Genomic DNA, 23180 nt, shown 5'->3' on the forward strand with positions numbered 1-23180 from the left:
AGAGGGAAGGCAGCTAGTCATCACCACCCACCACCAACTCTTGGGCTACTCTTTACCACGAATGGTGGGATTGATTGTAACATTACAACGCCCCCACAGCTGAAAGGATGAGCATGTTTGGTGTGACGAGGATTCGAACCAACGACCCTCAGATTCCGAGTCGAGCCCCCCTCCCCCCACTTCCCCCATGTATTAGAAAAACGAGACAAAATTGTTCACGTATCTTGGTCAAAATTAATAACTGGAAGGCGCTTTGAAAATCTTAGTATGCTTTCTCTATTTATGAACAGTTCATCAACTAGCAGGAAATTAACTCAAAGAGTTTACTCCGCTGTAGTTCACACAGAAACTAATTTCTGTGATCTACCCTTTCTTTTTAATATTTCTCATATCAAATTAAAACTAGTCTTAAGAGTTTCTATCATAAAGTTAGGGATTTTAGAAGAAATTCATTATTTCAGCTTCCATGAATGAAACGGGAAATAATGAATTTGCTTATGTATATTTGAAATAAATATATCTTCATGAAGTATATGAAATCGGCTTATACCACTGTCGACGCCTATGAACCTTAAAGAATGTTTCGCTGTAAGAAATATGCTGGAACCTTCAACAAATAGCATTTAAAAGATCTTTTCAACATTTCAGTGTTTTTCTCATTTTATACATTGAAAGTATTTTCGTCGCAGCCTGAGCTCACTATGCTTCCAGTATCAACCGCTGAGGAAGTTTCCAAAATATTTTAAAGAAATTACATCAATTGAATATTATATATATTTTTTCGTTAATAACAATAAAAAAAATGTCGCCCTTTTTTTTTCTTTTACTGAAAAACAAAAACATGTGTGGATAAAATGCAGAGTTTTGGGAATGATCAGTGGCGGCTGTCCAGTGATGAATGTATTTATTGGAATGTTGGAATCTCGTGTGGCTAAACGGAATGTGCAATAAGATGGAATGCAAAGAAAGAATCTACATTGTTTGTATATAATGTGTTTGTGTACAGTAGTAAATATAATGCTTCTCTGTGCTTATGTGTAGAGTTGTATGTGACGTGTGTTTAAGACTGAGTGGATTGATCATGCGTTTTCTGCTTCTTTTTTACTTAAAACGATATTTCTGTGTAAAGTAGCCTTTACTACAGTGGCATGCGGAATTTCATTACAAGGTATCCACGACCCTCTGAGTAGTAGCAAAAACCCCAAGATTTTTAAATTATGGCTAATAATTGTTAATTACTTAATATTTAAATTCTAATTTTATCAAACATGTGCCAATAATTTTCCTACCACGGCTAGCAGATAAAAACCCTGCAACCGAGACTATAACGTCAAAAGATACTTCCACGAAACTTTATGTCGTGATTATATTTATTTATAGATGTAATGTTTAAGTATCTGTAACATATTTAAATGTTGCTTTTATTTAGTTCTTTTTGTTTTCTTTCAGGAACTATACTAATCAGCTATATCAAAATTATATACAATCACTGGCTGCTGTAAGTTAGTCTTATAAAATAAGTAAATCTTGAATGTTTAAAATATTGTCAAACAGGAAATGTTCACAGAGTAGTTTTGACTGCTATGGGTGCCCAACTTAAAGCTAGGTTCAGAAAAGGAAAACAGTTTCAATAAAACGGCTCAGTGACTCAAGGTCACGCTGTCTCCATCATTCCCGCATTTTGACCACAGCTATTCCGATCTATTTCTCTACTTCCTTAGAGTCACAGAATTATTAGTAGAGTCTTGAGTTTGGTGTAAGGGTTCTATGTATGTGTGTAATTCGTTAACCGGTCGTTCACAGTATATTTATATTTGTAATAATAGTAATAAAAAATCACTGAATATAAGTATACATCCTAAGCTTCAGTGGTTTTGTTCATTACGTCAAGAAAGAAAGCTATAATGATCAGGTATTGCCCATAAAAATACTGATACAAATACGTTTTGTAACCTCAGATTGAATTGATTCAACTGATAATCTTTTGATCTTCAAACAAGAAACCATCTCATCGAGTTATACATATTTATGTATTTATTAAACCTAGCTAACAAAAGGAAGTAATCAAACTTAGGTTACTGTGGAATAAAAGGAGGTTGGTATCATTTGTAAAACATAATTTTAACACGTCCACTGAACAGAAACTTGGTTGAATTTACTTGGGTGATTACGCTGTGCCCTTGGATTTTCCGCCACGATATGGTTCTTGGCAGGAAGCTGGATTTACGCTTTCAGAAGCCAGATTGCATGACAATTCGCATGTAAAATAGCTGTGCTGACAAGTGGAAAACAGACACAACACAGTCTTATTCAGAGCACGATCAACTTATATTCACCTATACAATTAATACACATGATTCAAACGTTGGATTTACCATAAATGAAAAAAATGGTCCATACACATTTTTGAGAAACTTTTAAAACTAAGAAGTAAATAACGTAAGCCCGACTGCAGTATGCGTTGATGTTATATACAAGCGTTGTAGGGATGGATAAAGATCAGAAACTAGATAATTTGAGATGGGAGGATAATGTGCATTACCTATTCCCGCATTCAACCACCTAAAGTACCCTGTGAGTACAGTGTATGAGTGGTGAAATGTAGGAATGGGTAATGCAGAGTTTCCTCCCGTTCTAAATGTTCTCTAGTTTCTGATTTTTTCCATCCCTACAATTTTAGAATACGATTTTTTGTTACTAGTATACAAGGAGTAGGTATTTATCAATTGAACCTATCAACTCTAAACATTTCACGAGGGAAAAAAACTACGTATACGTTACATGATTGAATGGGAGAAACCCCGCAGTACCCAAGCGTCCTTATAATCATCCCATCAATTCAAAAACCCGGAATGAATATTTATCCTTTGACACTGTTATTCATAGACTCGTAAAAACAAACTTTATGATACCTGTTAATGTTACCACCTTTTTTTCTACCATGTATATGGTGATTAAAAAACGTGGTGATGAAGTCATAACCTGGCAGATCAGTAATCCTGCAATACGTACAAAAACAAGAAGATAAAGCTGATGAGTGAATCCCAGTCTGTTGACTGTTAGTTTTGTTGATTCTCTCTTTATTACAAAACAGTGACAAAAATAGATCTACATATACGTTTTGTATTTATATGAACAAACGGAAACACATACATGCGTAATATCTTTCTGCCGTTACTAAGTTCTCGTAGCTATCTAAGCCTATGATTTTCAGTGTCACGAAACTTCATGTACTTCTGACGCCAGGGGGCATGCGGCACAAGTGTCAAAATAGCAACAAATAATGTTCCACTTGGTAGCTCTGTAATTTCTAATCACTCAGCAGTTTTCTTGAACTCTCGTACACAGTTCTTAAATATTAACCGTACTTTACGATTGGTCAAGGTTAGGAATATTTCAAGTGTTAAGGCTTCTTTTTTATTTCTTTATTTTTGTCTCTGTACAACTTCCGGTTTAAAGACTCGGGTCTTTCCCTGCTATATCGATCGAGTGCCAAGCATGGTAAGGAGTCATAGCGTTTCTCGCCACGTGCGTGTTAGTTGAAGTAAAAAGATCGATAAATTCCGAGTCAGATATTCACCGCCACTTGTTTGCTTCTCACAATATATATATATATATATATTTCTTACCAACTTTTCATTACTTAACGGGAAATTTTAGAAAGTTATCACTTATACCAAAGTACTGGATATTTTTTTTCAAATCTTATTACTGTCAGGGTTGTAGGTGACATGGGTAGAGGTTTTACCTTAAAAATTTAAACATGAAATAACACATTCTGGTGACTTTTTTGCGTATATAATCTATAAGAAATAACCATACAGGGAACATAAAGTATTGTGAACATTTAAATTTTAATCACTGACATTTGTTTTCTAAAATGTGTTTAGGAGAAAACAATCAAATCTAAACTTTATATCAAAGAAAATGGAAATATTGAATTTTCAATCGATGTGCCCTGAGTGTTTAGTGTTCAAGTAAATTTTCTTTCGAAATTAGCAATTCGTCTAATATATAAAACAGTGAGAATTGTTACGCAAAATAACAGCCTCAATACGTTTATTTCGTGTAAGAGCAGCAGGTGAGACGAACCCATTATTACAATAGTTTAAATGGTTTTAAAGATGTAACGATAACTTTGATACATTGAATGCAATTAAAATGGGGTCTTATAACAGAAAATAACATATGTGTGTGTGTGTTATTACACGTATTTTTTGTCGATGACTTTGTTGGGTGGCCAAATATAAATCATTATGCCTCAAATTATGTTATTAAAATATTTCATCTTAAGATATGTCTAACGTAATTTATGGATAAGCTGAGCAAAGTAAATGCTGAATGTACTACCCTTGAAACAGGGCGTAATTTATGGGATATGAGCGACACTCCTAGAATAAGAAATGTGGAGATGTGCGATTTGTTTTTGTTGTTTTTTTTTCGGTATGAAGCGCGAATCACTTAATGCATGTTATTACATCAAAATACACGCATTCAGACAAAGACTGCAACGGAAACTGATGCTCAGATATCGTGAAAGTGGTGTGATTGTATTGCCATTTGTTCCTCGTGTGGAAGAAAATTCCGATGAACTGATTACGGTATGTATTTGCCTCAGGCACATACACATGAAAAAGATTGAGGAGGATCAGTCACAGATTTAGGATGGAGCTAGGTGGAGGTCATTAGGCTGAAGCCTCTGGTAGGGGACTGTGGCCGAAGCCCCAAAGTGGTTCGGGTGGAGCTTCTGGAGCTCTGAGGAGTTTGACTATGGCGAATGACCATCAGTGAGACACCTCAGAAAGTGTGGAACACAATAGACATGGGACACAGTGTGGTATGTGAATGGTAACAGTCGATATGACTGGTCATCGGTATCAAATTGTACCAGTTAATTGACAAAATACCTTTTCTGAGGTACAGCATGTAGTGATGCCAGTTTACTGCAAAGGAGCGAAAGTAGTTCACAGAAGAGATGCCAATTGATTCCTGGGGTGGGGGCTCTTACCTTCCCCCAATAAAACCGCCACTGGCTGTGCTAGTCACGTTAATCAAGATATGAATAACTAATATATTAGAGTTGAATAATGTGCTAAAAAAACAATTACTTATAATTATTCGAAACTTTAATATATATATTATTTTCTCCCTCTCCACTTCTTTGAGCAATGATTTATTGTGTCTTTATCTTTTTAGTGTTTTCTATGCTGAGTGAAATGTCCATACAACTTGTAAAACTTATGATTATGTAAAAAAGTATTTTTATTTCTGTCGTTTTTTTTTCTGATATCAGTGTGTGTGTGTGTATTTATTTTATAGCAAAGCGACATTGAGTTATCTACTGTGTCCACCGAGGAGAATTGAACCCCGAATTTTAGCGTTGCAAGTCCGTAGACTAACCGCTGTCCCACCGGGGGACTTTGATATCAGCAACACTTCAAACAGATTCCATGGACATTTGATGTTACTTCAAAGACATTTCAGAAAAATCATCATTTTTACCATTCAGACTCTCTTTTGACAAACGACGAAACACACACAGACAGTTGTTCTTTAAAGAGAAAAAAATCTATATATTTTTCTTCGGGGGGAGGGATTCTGCCATTTTAGACCCACTCCGTCGGATGAGCCCCTAATTTGTATTTTATGAACAAACTAAGTGTCACCTAACATGCGTTTTATATCACTCGTATCGTTTCTTAAACTATTTTTGAAATTCTAGGCGTTAAACCACGCATTCCTCACGTAACATCTATTCTTCCCTCTGATGAAACAACAATACAAAAATGTGCATTAAAGAAAAAGAAAAAAAAAACACCAACAAAAAGATGATACACTTTACACTTGATGCTTGTCTTTTCTAATGTAACATTATTGCTACCATTCAATAAGATATATAATTTACTCGTCTCTTTAGCTGGGAATGTAACCTATCCCACCATTTGCCAGAAATAGTTCTTTTTACTTCAGATGTATTGAGGAATTGTGTTAGTATGTTGCAGCGGCCTGGATTCCCTTACTTGTGCTACAGTTCAGTAGTACCACATATGGTAGGATGAGTTTATGATTTATTGCCAGCTACCAAAGGTATTTGCATCTTGCGCTGCATTTATTTTACCAGCTTTAAGGGAATATTGGGACGGTGTGCTCGTGCGTCATCCGACATGCAGGTGTACTGATTACTAGCCAATACATGTACCTGTGCTACTAGCGGCATTACATGTTACTTTCGTTTTGGCGTTACACCAATTCTCGACAGATACCTGGAACCCAACTTAGTAGAAGCATACTCTTGCTCTTTCCAACGTCTTCTTAAAACTTAAGAGTCGACCCATTGTAAGGTTGTGGAGACAGCAGAGTACTTGGAAATGTAGAAACTGTGGAAGTATCTATTGTAGTTGTTTCGTGGTTTCTTTTCACTGGTATCTTCCCATTTTCGCCATAGCAAGCCCTCCTCCAGGCATAATGAATCCTACTGTACACAGTACAGCTTTGTCTTCGGTCTGTATGTAGTGACTGTTTGTCATGAGAATTTTTCTGCACAATTCTTAAGCCGCTGAATAATTCTTTTCAAACTGGTATTTTTTGTCTGAGCATCTTTAAGTTGAGTTAACGTTAAACCACATTAATTCGTCATTACTTGGGGATGTCACATTTTGGATGATATTCTTTATTTTGGTCGTCTTTATTATCTTGTGCTTCCCTCTTTTCACAGGCTTACATTCTTCATTAACACATGGTTTTCGGCATCTGGATTTTTTTTTTCGAACTGAGCTTGCTTTGCCTCCAATGGTACTTTTTTATTATAGTTTTTTGGTTTCTCGACTAGGTAATGTTGAACTGTCCAACTCAATCCTGGAACTGGGTTTGGTGGTGACATAACTGGAGTAGACCAGGAAGGTTCTGCAGTTATAGATGGTACAGCAGTAGCGGAACAGGTGTAGACCAAATAGTTCCTGCTATTCCATATTTTATAGTAAAATGGTGTTTTAGGTTGGAATTTTTGGCAGATGTCAAAACAGGTGTGGCTGGTTTGATCTTTACATTTATTAATTAATTTTCCAAATGTTTTATTTTGTCATTTATTTCTTCTTCAATTTTGTCATTACAGCGTTTCTTTTGTTAGTGTCATATTGTTGTTCTTAATTCTTCTTTAAATACTACAACTCTTTCATTTAACTCCTCCTTTAAATTCTCGTCTTTCACCACTTTATCTTTTTTTTTTTTAGTATTCTATAAATTATTTCTTGACCTTCTTTTAATTGTTTCATCATCTATAGCAAAATGTAGATCTTGCTTTATGGTCGATTTGTCATATTGAAGTTTAATCAAAGTTCTATATTCTACATAATCTCACTTCTGAAATTATTGTTGGGAATTGTTCTATCGTTGGTCGGGTTCTTTTGGATTATATGTCAAAATAATGCTAAATGTAGTTCATATAACGATATCACATTAATTTATTTCTCCAATAAGTAAATAGAGTTTGATACAGGTTACATTTACTTTTAGGCCTAATTTCAAATACATTGGTTCAAATAACGTATCACAGAACTACTTAAAAGTAATGTACGCCTAATTCATAGATATGGATCTTATAGAATTTCAATCACAAACTTACTAACCCTCACTATCTAACTGTAACTGAATCACAGAAGCAATGACTCTCACTGTCAAACTGGCACTGAATAACTTAGTCATTGATTACTCATTGACTTCTCAATAACTGCTTTATTCATTCTCGTATTTATATCGTACTCTTGTTTCTACATACTGCACGAAACTTGTATTCTTAATTGTCATGAAACATCCTAAATATAGTGCATCATTATCGTGATTAGCTCCCTGTATATTAAAAGTATAGCTTACAACAGTATATTATGTTATTTCTAAGCTTTTTCAATTATATATGATATTTAAAGTCCTTAAATGCATAACTAGTTTTGAAGATATCAGAGCCTCAGTTAAATTTTATTTTATCACTGACAAGACATTGTGTACTCGTTCGATTGGTTATTACTGAGTTTATTTCAGTACTTTCTCCGCAATTTTGTTTAAACTGTATGAAACTGGTGAAAGCTATTTCAGAGATTGTGTTCAAGACTAATGCAGTAACTTAGATACATAAAGTGTTAATCGTAAGTTTGGAAGTTGTGACTTTTAGTGTTATACCGTTAGACAGCCAAGTTCGAAGACTGATCCGTTGTGTCTGTAACCTTGAGCATGCTAAGCCTGCTCGATCGCCCACTAAAGCCAAGGGATGCGGACGTTCACCTTTCTTTTCCCAGTACTTAGGCACACATTGCAGAGGCGGTTTGGCCTTCATAAAGAGAGAAAGAGAACTGTTGTGTAAGTGGTGCCGCCTGGTGTAAGCAGGTTTTAAGAACTTAGGATGCACCTAGTAATAGATTTTTCAAATCTTGGCCCAATATGATTTTTTTTAGAAATACTTTTCTAAACATTTAGATGAGCAACGTCACTTTTTCCTGAAATTTGGATTTGATTAAATGAAATCAGTGATTTAAAATGTTGTTTTTGTTTTTCATTTCTATTTATACTTAAATCATTTTCGTAGTTACGTTCTTTTTTTTTTTTTTTTTTTGGTAGATTCAGTGCACGTGTCCGCCAAGTGCAAGTTGACAGTGACGTAGCAATAGTATGTCGCAAGGCTGTTGTTATTTTTAAACGCGGAAATATACAAAGTATGTGGATTGTGGAAAACATTTGTATGATGCTTCTGTGCTAACTAGACAAGTATGGTTGGCATGAATTATATACAGTATTTATTTCTCTACTATTATATGGTTTCGCTTGTGAACTGCGTTGAAAATTTCCAAATATTATGCAAAAAGTTTTATTCTTTTAATTATGTCTGTAATTTTTCATAGGATGAGATAGATTTATTGAATTTGTTGTCACCCTGATCAGAGGAACCATTGCTTTATTAGCACAGGGGAAAGGGGTTTAGATGTGTGTTTTTTTCTTTTGCAAAGGAATGCTTCACTTATTGATTTATATTTTATCAGTTTTTGTTCATAAGTTTAATCTGTTCTTTGGGTATTTAGTCAAAAAGTTAATGAGTGGTCATTTTGTTGCGAATACATGAATTTGATTTTTCACTAATATGCACATAATCTGACAAAGCCGTTGTGAACTTTTTTGTGTTTTAACAAATTTTTGGTGAAAAGTTCACATTCTTTTTACTTCCAGCAGAATGCAGTGCACCATTGCAACGTGACCCTTAACTAGGAGGTCATTGAAATTTCTTTGTGAAGTTGGTTTGGCTTGTTTCGAATTTCGCGCATAGCTTCACGAGGGCTATCTGCGCTAGCCGTCACTAATTTGGCAGTGAAAGACTAGAGGGAAGGCAGCTAGTCATCACCACCCACCGCCAACTCTTGTGCTACTCTTTTACCAACGAATAGTGGGATTGACTGTCAAATTATAGCGTCCCCATGGCTGAAAGGGCAAGAATGGAACGGGGATTCGAACCCGCGACCTTAAAATTGCTATTCTAGCGCCCTATCCACCAGGCCATGTCGGGTCTTCTTTGTGAATCTACTATTTACAAGTTGACTTCAGAATGAAGAACGGCAACAAAGTAATTACGCTTACAGTTTGAATGGTGAGATTTTGAGCAGAAGCAGAGTGACCACAGATGTCACTGGACATTGTCTTGGTTGACCAGTCCTAAGTACCCGAAATGAGGCCAATCGATACAACTCAATAGTTTAAATATGTATAATTACTTGTTAACGGTTATCACAAGACTGTAAACACTGTCAACGAAATCCGCCCTGAATTCAACAGTGTGTGAGCCGATCACTCACTAACAAAAACTAACTAACGCCCGGCCAATTATTTCGACCTCCACTTTTACTACAAGTTAGTAGGTTTCCAGCTAACCTTGAGAACGGCCGTAGAACTCATAAAATACGTGTTTTTCGTGAAACTTTTTTTTTTACTTTATTGAATGATTTAATTTTGAGTCATGGACTATCGTGTAGAGAGACTCGTAGCTGAATCGCCAGTTACTAAGGAAGCAAAACCTGAATGTGGATGAAATCATTATATGCATGTCTCTGGTCAGGTGTTTATAAGCTGAATAGGCAGCGTTTTCTTGTGAAGCATTAATAATGTGGATAGTAAAGCATAACAAGCAACCTGTGAAAATGTAGAAATATTTTAAATACCGTAACTGTTGTCAGTGGTTTGCATTCATTCGTAAAAACTTAAAACGACAACGTTGGAAGAGTATTTTAAAGGCTTTTTTGTTGTTGATGTTTAAGTACATGAAGAGTATTTAATACGACTTTTCCTCATCTACACTTGCAATTTTGCACACGAATTACAAACACGACCTTCGCTTAATTTGGATGGAGTGCTGCCAAAAAACGGGTTCACAAACCCTTAAATCTGTGTGATTCGCCAGAAGAAAGTACGTTGCATTTTGTTTGTTTGTTTGTTTTCTCCGATTATCGCCAAGTTTTATACGGGTCTTGCATACTCATTTTTCCTTTATAGTTATGCGTCTAATATAACATAAATACTGCATACGTTCACTGTAACTATTATGATTATAGACCATTCCTAAATAATACTGTTTTAAGCTAAACTTACAATGTTTAAAATGTTAGCTAGATGGTGTAAAACGTTAAGATCAGGTAAGTTTGTGAGAGTAGGCCTAGAAGTTCTAATTTGACGTCAGGAAAATTTAGTAAATTCGAGGAACATCAGAGGCAAGAGAAAGCTATAAATACGAGAATAAGTGAAGCATTAAGTCAATGCCTTGTTTGAAATAAACTAATTGTGAATAGTAAATTATTATTGGGTTACTTTTGTTGTTAGTAATTCATTAAAGATTTAGTGAAGTATTTGGATCCGTGGTAGATAGCGCATATATATATTCAATTAATTAATTGATCAGTCGTGAAATTGTACAAGTAAGTTTATTTGTATGTTAGGTATTACAATTAGCGTGGTATTTCCTTAGGCCTACAAGTAACAATATTGTACAAGTGAAGGCAGCTTGTGGAAACGTTACTGAATAAATTAACTAATTGGTTATCGTTATGTTGACTGGACCTCGAATTATTTTCACCAAATTTAATACTTTAAAATAGCCCGCCCAGCCAAAGACCGAAGTTACAACAATGCTTTAGATCTTATTTGCAAAATGTAGTCAATCTGATGCGGTTGAACCTATCGGTACTAACTAGATATTTACAAGTCGCCATGCCTGCTCATTGATCATTTAGAAATTTACAGGTCATTATGTCGGCTCAATAGGTTTAAAAAACAAGGCTGTGATTCAAAATGTGCAATGTATGATAGAAAAAACACACACTCGAAAATAGATAATGCTTCTCTTATATTATTATTCTGGGGTGTTGCTGGGTCCTTAAACATATGTAACCATGAGTCTTTTGTCGAACGCCAAAAATTTACGTTCCATGCTGAATAGGTAGATAGATACACTTGTGGTAAAACTAAATGGTGAACTTGAGCTTTCCTTAGGTAACAACAACGACAACCATAAAATTGGAGTAAACCGTCCGCATTTTTGCGGATAGGGTGCTACGCCCTTTGTTATTGCAGTTACATAGAGTGTTATTTTCGGACTTTCTTAGTAACGACGTTGTAAATAAAATGTTATATTATTGTAACTTTCATTCAAACCCAGTCATATCATATACGGTGTTTTTTGTTGTTCTTTTTTTTACTTTTTAGTGTTTCTTTCACCCTCACTAATGAAACTTTTTCAATCAGAAGATCTCTTAATACTTTTTGGCACGTAAAAGGAGACTTGATAATTACGTTTTAAGGAAAATTACACACACACACATTCAATGAGGCAGTCACACGATCAGGCCTTTCAGTAACTAGTTTTTACACGTGTAGAGGTCTAATATGTATGAAACACGTCAAAAATTCATAGTTGTGGAAAACAACATGCGTGTCTGTGGAGATTAAAGTTGGAAGTAAATCAATTTTACCTCAAGTTTTGCAGGCAAACACTATGGAGGCTCGTAAACTTTTAACAATTGGAGTAGCAGTTTAGGCCTATTTTCATGACACGGAGACCAAAACATCATGTAAACCATGAAGAAAATACAAGCGAGATTAATGTGAAAATGACCAGTTTAAAATTCAACTTAGTTGACTTTCTATTTTTCTATCCTTAATCTCTTTATCTGATATTTTAGCTCTATTGTCTTCCGGTGGGACAGCGTTAAGTTTACGAACGTATAACGCTCGAATCCGGGGTTCGATTCCTCGCAGTGGACACAGCAGATAGCCCAATGTGGTTTTGCTTTAAAACAAACAAACTAACTCTGTCTCCAGCTACCATATTCGTTTCAGAATCAGTACGTTTATTGTGAGAAATCATTTTGAAACCAAAACTCAACTTAATTGGGGAAATTTGTGATTGGATTGAATTGTGTGCTGACAAAATGTAATGGAATAATAATAATATATAAACCACTCTCAGTTGCTTATGAATTAGCGTATATGTATAACTAAGTTTCACTTATTGTAAGATGGTGTTAGAACGATCATCACGCAGTGTAGAAATTACGTCATAGAGTAATTATTAAGAGCAGTGTGTACAACACTTATGTGTGAATTAATATCTGCCGAGGAATGGGCTAGTGTTGTTACATGTTGATATTGCTTCGCGCTCCATGCTAAGTCCTTTTTATCTCTGTAAGAAACGAAGGAAGGACATGTGAACATGGTGAACGTATACATATGAAGTCCTTTTCTCAGTAAGAAAAGAAGGATTTGTTTGTTAAGTTTGTTTTTGAATTTCGCGCACGCAAAGCTACACGAGGGCTGTCTGCGTTAGCCGTCCATAATTTAGCAGTGATATACTAGAGGGAAAGCAAGCTAGTCAACACCACCCACCACCAACTCTTAGGTTACTCTTTTGCCAACGAATAGTAGGATTGACCGTTACATTATAACGCCCATACGGCTAAAAGGGGCGAGTATGTTCCGTGTAACAGGGTTTCGAACTCGTGACCTTTAGATTGCGGATCGAGCGTCCTAACCACCACGAAACGAAGGAAAGACTTAGAACATAGTGAACAAACATGATAAATCTTTCTTATTTCTGTAAGAAACTCGAAACGAAGGAAAGGTGCAGAACATGCTAAACGTATACTTGTTTTCTGTCATTACCTATCAGAACACGTACACGTTGCTGTCAGAACATTAACGTTTTTACTGTTAATAGCTGTCAGACCATAAACATGTTTTCTGTCGATACATATCATTATATATCAATACTACCCACAAGGACACGAGATGTTCTTTATTGATATATATGGCACCTGTATGGATATGTTTTTAGATGTAAATAGTTCATACACTACGCAGTTTTCTGAGTATATTTTACATTTTCACTTCTTTATACTTCACTAATTGATCTGTTATAGCTATGCAACGAGGTTGCCACATATAAATATTTTAATAAATGAGTTTTAAAACTCATCAAGAAACAACTTTAACCTCCCAACTCTTGTTTTGGCGTAGCACCTACGGAATGATAATTAAGATATCAATTTTGCTTTCTTGTTCATATACACGGAATTCAATTTCCCATAGATGTGATGTAACGTAAACAATAATTTGGATTTAATTATTGTTGTTTCCGATTAGTGAATGGACGCGACGTGAACATGTGTTCAGAAAAGCAGTCAAATCAAGAGTTTGCAGCAGAAAGATTACTCAAGTATGAAACTTCCAGCCCTGAAACCGACACAAAAACCCAATTACAGAGTATCTTCCAACAGGATCCTCGGGAGTTTCCATTTTCATTTTGCTTCAACTACCAATCCCTCGTGTCCTGCAGTACCACTACAGGTAAGTATGCACTGGTGGGTTTTTACCGTTCTCTGATGACCTTAGAAAATGAACCTGGATTATCCCTAGATCTGACTCAGGAGCACAATCATAAAATTGAAACTTCAATTATGCACAGTCCTGTTGTAGGATTTCATTTTGTCTTATCATAGTTCAGCTAGTTGAAGCTAAAAACGACATTAATATGATGAAACTTTGTAGAGAGAACGGGTACTGCCTGTTGTAGAGACACAAGTGTAGAGGACGACGTTTAGAAAGTCTTCCGCCTGAAGACGAAAGGCGGAAGACTTTCTAAACGTCGTCCTCTACACTTGTGCCTCTACAACAGGCAGTTGCGTCCATTCTACAAAGTCTCATCATAAATACTCTGCCTAAACAATCTATCAAAGACATTAATATGTTTCTAAGTATGTTACATTATTGTAAAACAGTTTTGTTTGATTTCTTACACAAGGAATGAAAATCATTGCTAGACTTTACATGTCACCTGTCATCATGTTCAAAATGACAGCTTTCAACATGTTTACCACGGGTATCAAAACCCGATTTTTAGCTTTACAAGACCTCAGACTTGCAGCTGAGCCACTGGGGATGGGGAAAACGGGAAAATGTTGGCCAATGGAAACGCCTATGATACTGAATTATTCATACTTTTGAATGGTTTCTTTCGTTTAAACATTTTTACCACCTCTTCCATACCCGTCTTAAGTGTTTAGATTTGAAGCCAGAATCTCTCGCTACTCCAAGTAACTAACTCACTGTGGCACACCAGTGGCTCAGCGGTAAAACTGCAGGCTTACGACATTAAAATTCAGGTTTTGATACCCGTGATTGGCAGAGCACAGATAGCCCACTATGTAGCTTTATGCTTAACCACAATTAAACAAAACTTCTTTGAGTTCCCAATGTAATTTTACTGTTAATATTAAAAAACATCAGCTCGACGAAAAAGTTTGTTTATTTCTACACGTTTGTAATAAACTTACGATGACTAAACTTATGTTGCTAAAAAAAGCAAGGATTGTACAAGGATTTCTTTTGTGTTAATTCGGTGTTTTTTGTGATTTTTAATTAAATGATCTAACCTTATTTTATTATCAATACCTACCCTAACGTTCCTAGAGCGAATGTGATATGATTACTTATCGTACTTTCGTGTGTTGGATGCGTCATAGTTGCCTTTTCTTAAATACTGAAATCAAACATACATAGTTTAAAAATCATGTTTGTTTATAGCCTTTATCATCTTGATTGATAATCCTTAAACAGATTTGGTAAATGATTGAATTTTGTTTTCATAATGGACTTCTAAATAATGATTACAAGTTTTATGGATCACACAGTTCTGAAATTTTTACTCTATACTTTATAAACAGGAATAAATTTAATTCAGTTTATCTTCTTCGATCCAAGTTGAATCAAGTTGTAGTAACGAGATCTTTAGGCCATACCAAGTTTTGTTGCAACTAAATATTTCTGCACTAGGTTCTCTGCCTCCAAGTCCAGCTGACAGTGGAGTTTCTGACGTGGACAGTAGCAGTGGTCACTTGAGCACTGACGAATCCAAAACCAGACTGCAGCCACTATCAGGTATGTGTTTGATGTTCTTTTTTTATATTTTATTTTGTCAGAAACAAAAACAGTCAGAAAGCTTTTATCGATTTATGTTGGAAATTCAATTATGATCATAAAAGTGTCTTCGTTCTAATCTTGAAATCTTAATAGCAAAAAATATTCTATATACATATTTATCAAGAAAATATAATTTCGGCCAGTTGCATATGTGATGCGCATTATTAAGTTATTTTGATATAGATGGATGGATGGGGATAGGGGTGGGTGGAAAGATAGACAACATTCTGTATCTATATTAACTTAAGCTTACCGATATATTATGAACAGGGGGATGTTGGGGTGAGCCATTGCGTTCAGTAGTTTGGAATATTATTAACACTTGCCTTCGCATCTCATAATACTTCGTGTATTTGTCCCTTCTCTGTCATTTCTTTTATCTTATAGTGAAGGCTAATGACAAGTTTTAGCATTTCGGAGTGTTCATTGTTTAGTTGAAATAGGAGTTTCACTTTTTATTCATTTTGCCCTAAGCATTTTGGTTTTAATGCAGAGTTTCTTAATGTATTATTTTAGCTATCACTGCTTTGTTTTAGAATGTGTTATATTGGGAAAAAAACATTATGATAATTACTGAAAATTGGTTAAAGTTTTCACTTACATTCAATGACAAATTTCAATAATCAGGTTTAAAAGTCCCCCAATGGCACAGCGGCACGTCTGTGGACTTATATATCTAGAAACCGGGTATCGATATCCGTGATGGGCAGAGCATAGATAGCCTTTCGTGTAGCTTTGTGCTTAATAATAAACAACAACAGTTTAAAAAATAAATATATATATAATCCGCTACCTTGGGGAAAAACAAAACAAAGCACCTTGGAAACCTCAGTGTTATATGTTAGGTTCATACAAGGAAACAAACATTTCTCTTGTTCGGGAAAGTGATTCGTCGCGTTTTTTACCAATATCTAACACACCAAAGCTGTATAAATAAATATATACCAATTCTCTTTCTACGTTGAGAAAAATAATTGCATGTAGTGTTAAGTATATAATACTAAGTCAATATTACGCCTCAGTTTTTTTTTTTTGATGTTTTGTCGTTATTTGAATTACAAAAAGTCTGTATTCCCTGCAAGTTTCAGTCACGTTTTACCTGTTGCAAGTCATGTTATACTATTCCTTGTAATATCTTTTCCCTATTCAATATCATTCGTTAAACTTAATGGTCTATGTTTTTGAGTCACACGAGAAATCCGCAGATAAAAAGTCCATAAGTTGTGTTTATTTATTATTTAAATGTTTTGGCATCTGGTAGACATTTGATGTTATTCGATAAACTGTATGGAAAACTTGTAATTTATTACTTTTTTTTTCTGTAATTCAGTATGTACCTATGTACTCGTATAGAATAAAGTTCAATGAGTGAGACTTTATTGCGTGTTCTGTGTGAAGACGTGTAACATTGGAGTTAAGTATTCTTTAATGATTTTTTTTTTGTGTAACAATGTATGGAAAATACAAAATTTTTGTTTTACCCACATTCAGTTTCGCCAAGAATAGCGGATTCACCTTCACCTGGAAGTACACAGTACTATAATTCCCTCTACCAGGTGACGCCGCAAACATACCAATCTCAACGGAAACATTCTGATCCAGAATGTAAGTTAATACAGCTTGTCAGTTTCTAGTATTTTCCTCTTACATTTCACTCTTTTTTAGATTAGTAGCCTTGTATTTGAGGTTTAAAACGAATATCAAAGAAATAAATTATAATGTTTTGTGCTTGTATCGAATCAACTTATTTCGAAGGTAAATGAATGACAATACAAAGACAAATTTGAGATAAAGGTCTAAAGTGAATAACTCTTACCGTTCTGGCCCGGCATGGGTAGCGGATTCAAATTCCTGTTCCGCCAAACATGCTCGCCCTTTCAGCCGTGGGAGCGTTACAGTATGATAGCAATACTGTCCTATTTAAAAAAAGTTTAGTTTAATGAAATACGTAGTTGGTGTATGATGCTCTCTTAGAAAACAATGACAACATTTGGATTGGCTTCATGCAGAATGGACGGCTATTGTGAAAGTTCTTTACAAAAATTTAACTAGTGTATGAAATTCTTTTAAATTTTTAGATGAAAGGTCCTATAAGTATGTAGTTTTTGAAAAATAAGATATTTAATTTTGATTTTTTCTAAAGCAATGTTTTCCCATGCCTTTTTTTTCCCCCATGTTGCCTATCCAACATGCAAAGTAATTTTCATTTTAAGATTAAAAATACTTTATGCATCAGAAAATTTTAAAATTTCACATGCGAAATCCTTATAATGTTCAGACAGTTTTCAAACGTTTTTTAAGAAAAACTTTATATTTTATCTGTTATTTTCACTAACGAATATCTGTACGGGATTGGTCTATTTGACCGATCTCGTAACCATAAAAAGAATTAGGAAATAAATATAAATTATGCCTTTATCGTTCTAGAATAACTACAAGTTATAACACGAAAACATAAATGTTTAGACTAAATAGCTTAAATATCATAACATTATATATTTATATATATTTATTATTTTTATTCTGTTGACCTTTCAGCAGTGCCTGGCTCACAATACAGAAGTTATAATGACACGGCCCACGTGCACTCATGTTATCGAATCCAATAATATAAAACTGATCTTTAGTCTAAACAAAGTGACCTATTTTGATTGTGTTTTAGTGGATTAGTATTTTGTAAAATATTGTCACATTTCAATTATTACACATTATATATGAATATAAATTATTACTATTTACAAATAACTTCTTAAACTTATTTTCCTTAAAACATAGAACAGCAAATAAAGAAGTAAAGCGAACAATTATCTCTTCTAGTGCCGACCTTTGTACTCGGTTGCTGCCTGTTGTAGCTTGCTAAGCCTTAAGAAATTTTGCGCATGGAGGATGTGAAATGAGATAAATTTTTTTTTAGGTTTCATATATATACATTTGATAACCAAACAATCATAACTTACTATATTGATACCACAGAATTCCATTATAATTTATCAAGCTTAGAAAACAAACTGCATTTCGGTCTAAAAAAAATATGAAATTTCGAACAAACCAAAGACATATCTACCTCCATGAAATCTTGGTTCGAAAGAATAAGATGGCGTCTCTAATACTCCAAAATGGCTGAGAAAGCCACTAGGGGGACCTTCTGAGCTTATATAAGGGACCGTTTCCAAAATTGGAAAGAGGTGAGCGGGGCCACTGCGTTTCATTCTGTGCACATGAGCGATATCTCAGCAAACAAAAAATATAGGAGGTTCTTATCTTATATTTTAGCTTGTCAGTTTGAGTTCCTAATTCGTACAAAACTATAGAATTTGTAGTTTGACATCACAAACATCTAATTTGAACCAGTGCTGCATTCAACACACCACGTGACACACAAAAACCTATGTTTAAATGTGTTGTTTTAATATTTACTTTTAAATTAATAAATTAGATAATATATAATTCACAGTTTGATACCACACTTAATGACATAAATTCATAAAATAGTAGTTCAATAAAATTTTGAATGCGAGTCAACAAGCACGATGACATGGCCTTTGACCCGTGCGGAAAGAGTTATTACAGCCGCTGTTATTTGCTAAATAGTCAAATAAACTTAAAAACTACCCTACATAATACGCAATATTGCGAGGTATTACAATACTCACAGCCATTTTTGCTGTTGGCTGGCAGAAAAATATTAGATAATAATAAAGAAGAACAAATGGGCGATCTTCATTATTAACCACTACCGTGGTTCATAATATAGATATTTATGTTTATTAGTCTTATCTTTTGCTAGGTTATAAAGAAAGAGTTTGTAACACAAATGAAAAAGACTAATAATTAAGTCATTCAATGGACTTTGGATACACACACTCATGCAAACACTTAAAAATTTGTCTGTTATTTGTGTCTTAATTATGATGAAGAAAGACTATTAATGGGCCCTTCTGCTGGGTCAGCAGTAAGTCTGAAGGCTTTTAACGCTAAAAATCGGATTTCTATACCAATGATGGCCACAGCACAGATAGTCCAATTTGTAGTTTTGCGCTTAACAACAAAATCTGTTAATTTATTGGATCCTTAGGTTAAATGATTGGGCATGATTTAGTGGTTAGTATGTTGAGTTACGAATCGAAGAGTCTAAGGTTCGAGATGGGAAAACGCTGAACATCTCCACACTTTCATTGATGTCTTAAAATATGATAATGAGCAATTGGAATTTTCGAATAAAAATGACATTTGCGTTAGAAATAATTAGAATCAGGATGACGTGTTTAATATTCTAGACAGCTCGTACAAGGATTTCAATTAAATTATACCAATCTACTGAAAATATATTGACCAATTAAGTACATTCGCAGTTAATATCCTCGAAAATATATCCAGTTTAATATTTAATATATTGAAATTTGAACAGTGTAGGAAAAGGTAGTCGTTTGTTTGTTGTGTGAAATGTAGAAGTAGTCACGTCAATTTGTTCACAACTTCATATATGAAACACCAGATTGTGTATTGCGCCGGGATGATAACTAAATGAAATATCACGTGACAAAAATTCCCTCAGATGCTGATTGCTTTTACGTTAGCAACAAAAGGTTTTCAATTTTATTTGCGTCATATACAGAATTTGTTAGTCAGCTTAGCATAAAAACCTAATTTGATTTAAAAGGGAATGGGGGTGTATCTGAGTGAGAACTGGTGATTTTATTTAGTGTCATACATAAGGCAGTATTAAGGAATTTTGATTTTGCAAAGTACTTGTTATAGAAGATTTTTCAAATTTAATTTTAATTAAGTAAGTAGAGTTATATTTTGGCCATGATTTTATAAATTAAGTTTCATTATATGTATTTTCATTCATACTGTTAATAAAGAAGACAGTTTAGTGGTGTTGCCTGAAATGTTGTAACGTCCAAAGGTTAACAGAACTTTTGTTTAGGTCAGGGTTTCTCAACCTTTTTTTCACTGGGTCCTCCTTATAAACTATTTCAGGCTGTGAAGACCCCCACACACGCGCATAAGTGATAACAAGCTACTGTACTTGAGGAAGGAAGCATATTATGCTAATATAACGGTAACTGGACAATTAGACAAAAAAATGAGGAAGTAGGATATTTAGACATCTAATAATTGTCTAGTTGTCCGGTTACCATGCAGGTTATATAAAGGAGTAAATCAAACTGGTAATATAATAAACCTAGATTTTTGTAGGTCAAATAATGGAGTAGATTTAAAATGTTGATAAAATAGGCCTAGATCTATACAGTTTATATAAAGGATTGTTTGTTTGTTTGTTTGTTTTTAATTATGCACAAAGCTACACAAGGGCTATCTGTGCTCTGCCCACCACGGGTATCGAAACCCGGTTTCTAGCGTTATAAGTCCGCAGACATATTATATAAAGGAGTAAATCAAATTGGTAATGTAATAAACCTAGATTTTTGTAGGTCAAATAATGGAGTAGATTTATAATGTTGATAAAATAGGCCTAGATCTATACAGTTTATATAAAGGAGTAAATCAAACTGGTAATGTAATAAACCTAGATTTTTGTAGGTCAAATAATGGAGTAAATTTAAAATTTTGATAAAATAGGCCTAGATCTATACAGTTTATATAAAGGAGTAAATTAAACTGGTAATGTAGTAAGCCTAGATACATACAGGTCATATAATGCAGAACATTATTGTAATTATTGTTTTCTTTGATAATAAACAAGTGGTGTCTAAATGTCCTACTTCGTCATTTTTTTATGTCCAGTTGTCCGGTGTCTAGTTGTTCTGGATTCTAATATAACAATAGGTAGGCAAACAACCAGGGATGAAATTCTGCCGGTACTCACCGGTACTGAGTACCATAACTTATTTTTTAAGGCGGTACTAGTACCAGGACTTATTTGAGATGCTTTATAGTTTTTTATATTTACACATATATTTTTTTTTCTTTTTCAAAAACAGGTCTAATTCACCCAGCTGTGTACCTTCAAAACTGCAAACAACGATTTATAAGAACAAATAAGAATTTTATTGATGGTGGAACATACCACTATCAGTAAAATTCTTACTTATGTAGTATGTTCGACCATCAATAAAATTCTTACTTATGCTTATAAATCGCCGTTTGCCTAGTTATTATAAAGTTACTGTTCATATTCTAATATATCCGTTATCGCAATATTTTTATAATCTCGCGATCTCCCTTTGTGGGTCGAGATCCCAGTTTGAGAAACGTTGGTGTAGGTGAAGGCTTTTGTAAAACACCAAATCAAATTTATTCTAGACTGCAAACCTGAAGGTTAAACACGATAGTGCTCGGTTATATAACCATAACCAACATCTTAAAATAGTGAACAACAACAGCACCCAATTAACGATTTAGTACAGTTGCGTACGTCACTGTATATTCTTACGTCTCCGTTCGTTAGTTAATTTTCCATAACTTCGTTCCGACGAAACTTTAGCGACACAAGTCCTTTCTTAATAAAACTGGTTTATTTATTCTGAATATAACTTTGCGTTACACTTAATTTCAACAGTCGCGCTATTACAAACGTCTCACATGCTCGACTTCAACAATACTCAATTATACACTCTATGACTGCAGTTCAATTACTCATTGCCTCGTCGCTTCGTGGCCGGTCTTATATACAAGACTACACTACATCTAGAAGGATCACGAGATTTCTAGAAAGAGGTGGCGTGATACTAGTCACGTGACCTCGCTGACGCAACACTGCCCCTCCTTAGTATTGTTCGTCCCGAACAATAGCACTTACAATAAACCAATAACAATTAACAATAACTTAATTAAATGTACAGAATTACAAACACAAAATTACAATTCAACAAAGTCTCTTAATTTTACGGGACGTATCTTCTTCCGTACTGGTCTCCGTCTCGTTGGCTTCTGCTTCACATGGGGTTCATCTGCTTCATCAGGAAATGTCCTATCGTCGGTAATAGTCACATCAGTGGTAGTAACTTCATCAAGAGCTTCACCATTTCCCTTCTCAAAACTGAGTAGAGTTTCTTCTTCGACGGTGGCTTCTTCAGGTGGCACGTCTTTGGCAGCGTCATTTGTTCTGTTGTCCACTTCGTCCCAACTGAAATGTCCTGGACCGTGATAATGCCAAAGCCTATTGACATGCACCACTTTTGGCTTACCTCGCTGACCACATTTTATCTGGAAAGTCACGCCTGAGAGACGATCCACTATGTCATATGGGCCTTCCCATGGAGAAGACAACTTAGGAGACTTTCCTTTGGTCTTCCTGGGATTATACAACCACACCTTGTCTCCTGGTTCAAAGCTGACTTCAGTAGATCTCTTATCATAAGATAGCTTCATCGAATCAGCAGAAGTTTTCAAGTTTGAACGCACTTGATGGTGAATATCATCCATCCTTTCTGATAACACTTTCACAAACTCTGACACATTCTCAGGCAACTCTTCATAAGGTGGGCGTCCCTTACGCTTGGGTTCCCTTTTAGCACTACATGTACTGCATGTCCTGCACCATTCTTCCACATCTCGCCTCATACCTATCCAGTAAGATCTTTGTCGTATGCGACTCAATGTCTTCTTAACCACGAGATGCCCTCCTGTTAAATTATCATGGGATTGGCGCAGCACAACTTCCCGTAACTTCCTCGGTATAACCGTTTGCCAAGTCGACGATTTCCCATCTG

General features: G+C 34.9%; 1 protein-coding gene across 4 annotated transcripts in view; it reads left to right on the forward strand.

Moving 5' to 3' along the window:
- The window catches only part of LOC106457215 (ecdysone-induced protein 74EF-like), a 133017-nt gene that overhangs the window by 92810 nt on the left and 17027 nt on the right, over positions 1–23180 (forward strand). For 3 of the 4 annotated variants that reach the window (XM_022383052.1, XM_013916608.2, XM_022383050.1), the window contains exons 4-6: positions 13666–13869; positions 15355–15459; positions 16987–17106. In XM_022383052.1, the coding sequence (XP_022238760.1) occupies positions 13666–13869; positions 15355–15459; positions 16987–17106 (429 nt within the window). The remainder of the gene's footprint in view (positions 1–13665; positions 13870–15354; positions 15460–16986; positions 17107–23180) is intronic. The other variant, XM_022383051.1, reaches the window with a different exon arrangement.

Source organism: Limulus polyphemus, unplaced genomic scaffold (assembly GCF_000517525.1).
Source record: "Limulus polyphemus unplaced genomic scaffold, Limulus_polyphemus-2.1.2 Scaffold304, whole genome shotgun sequence".
Classification (NCBI taxonomy): domain Eukaryota; kingdom Metazoa; phylum Arthropoda; class Merostomata; order Xiphosura; family Limulidae; genus Limulus; species Limulus polyphemus.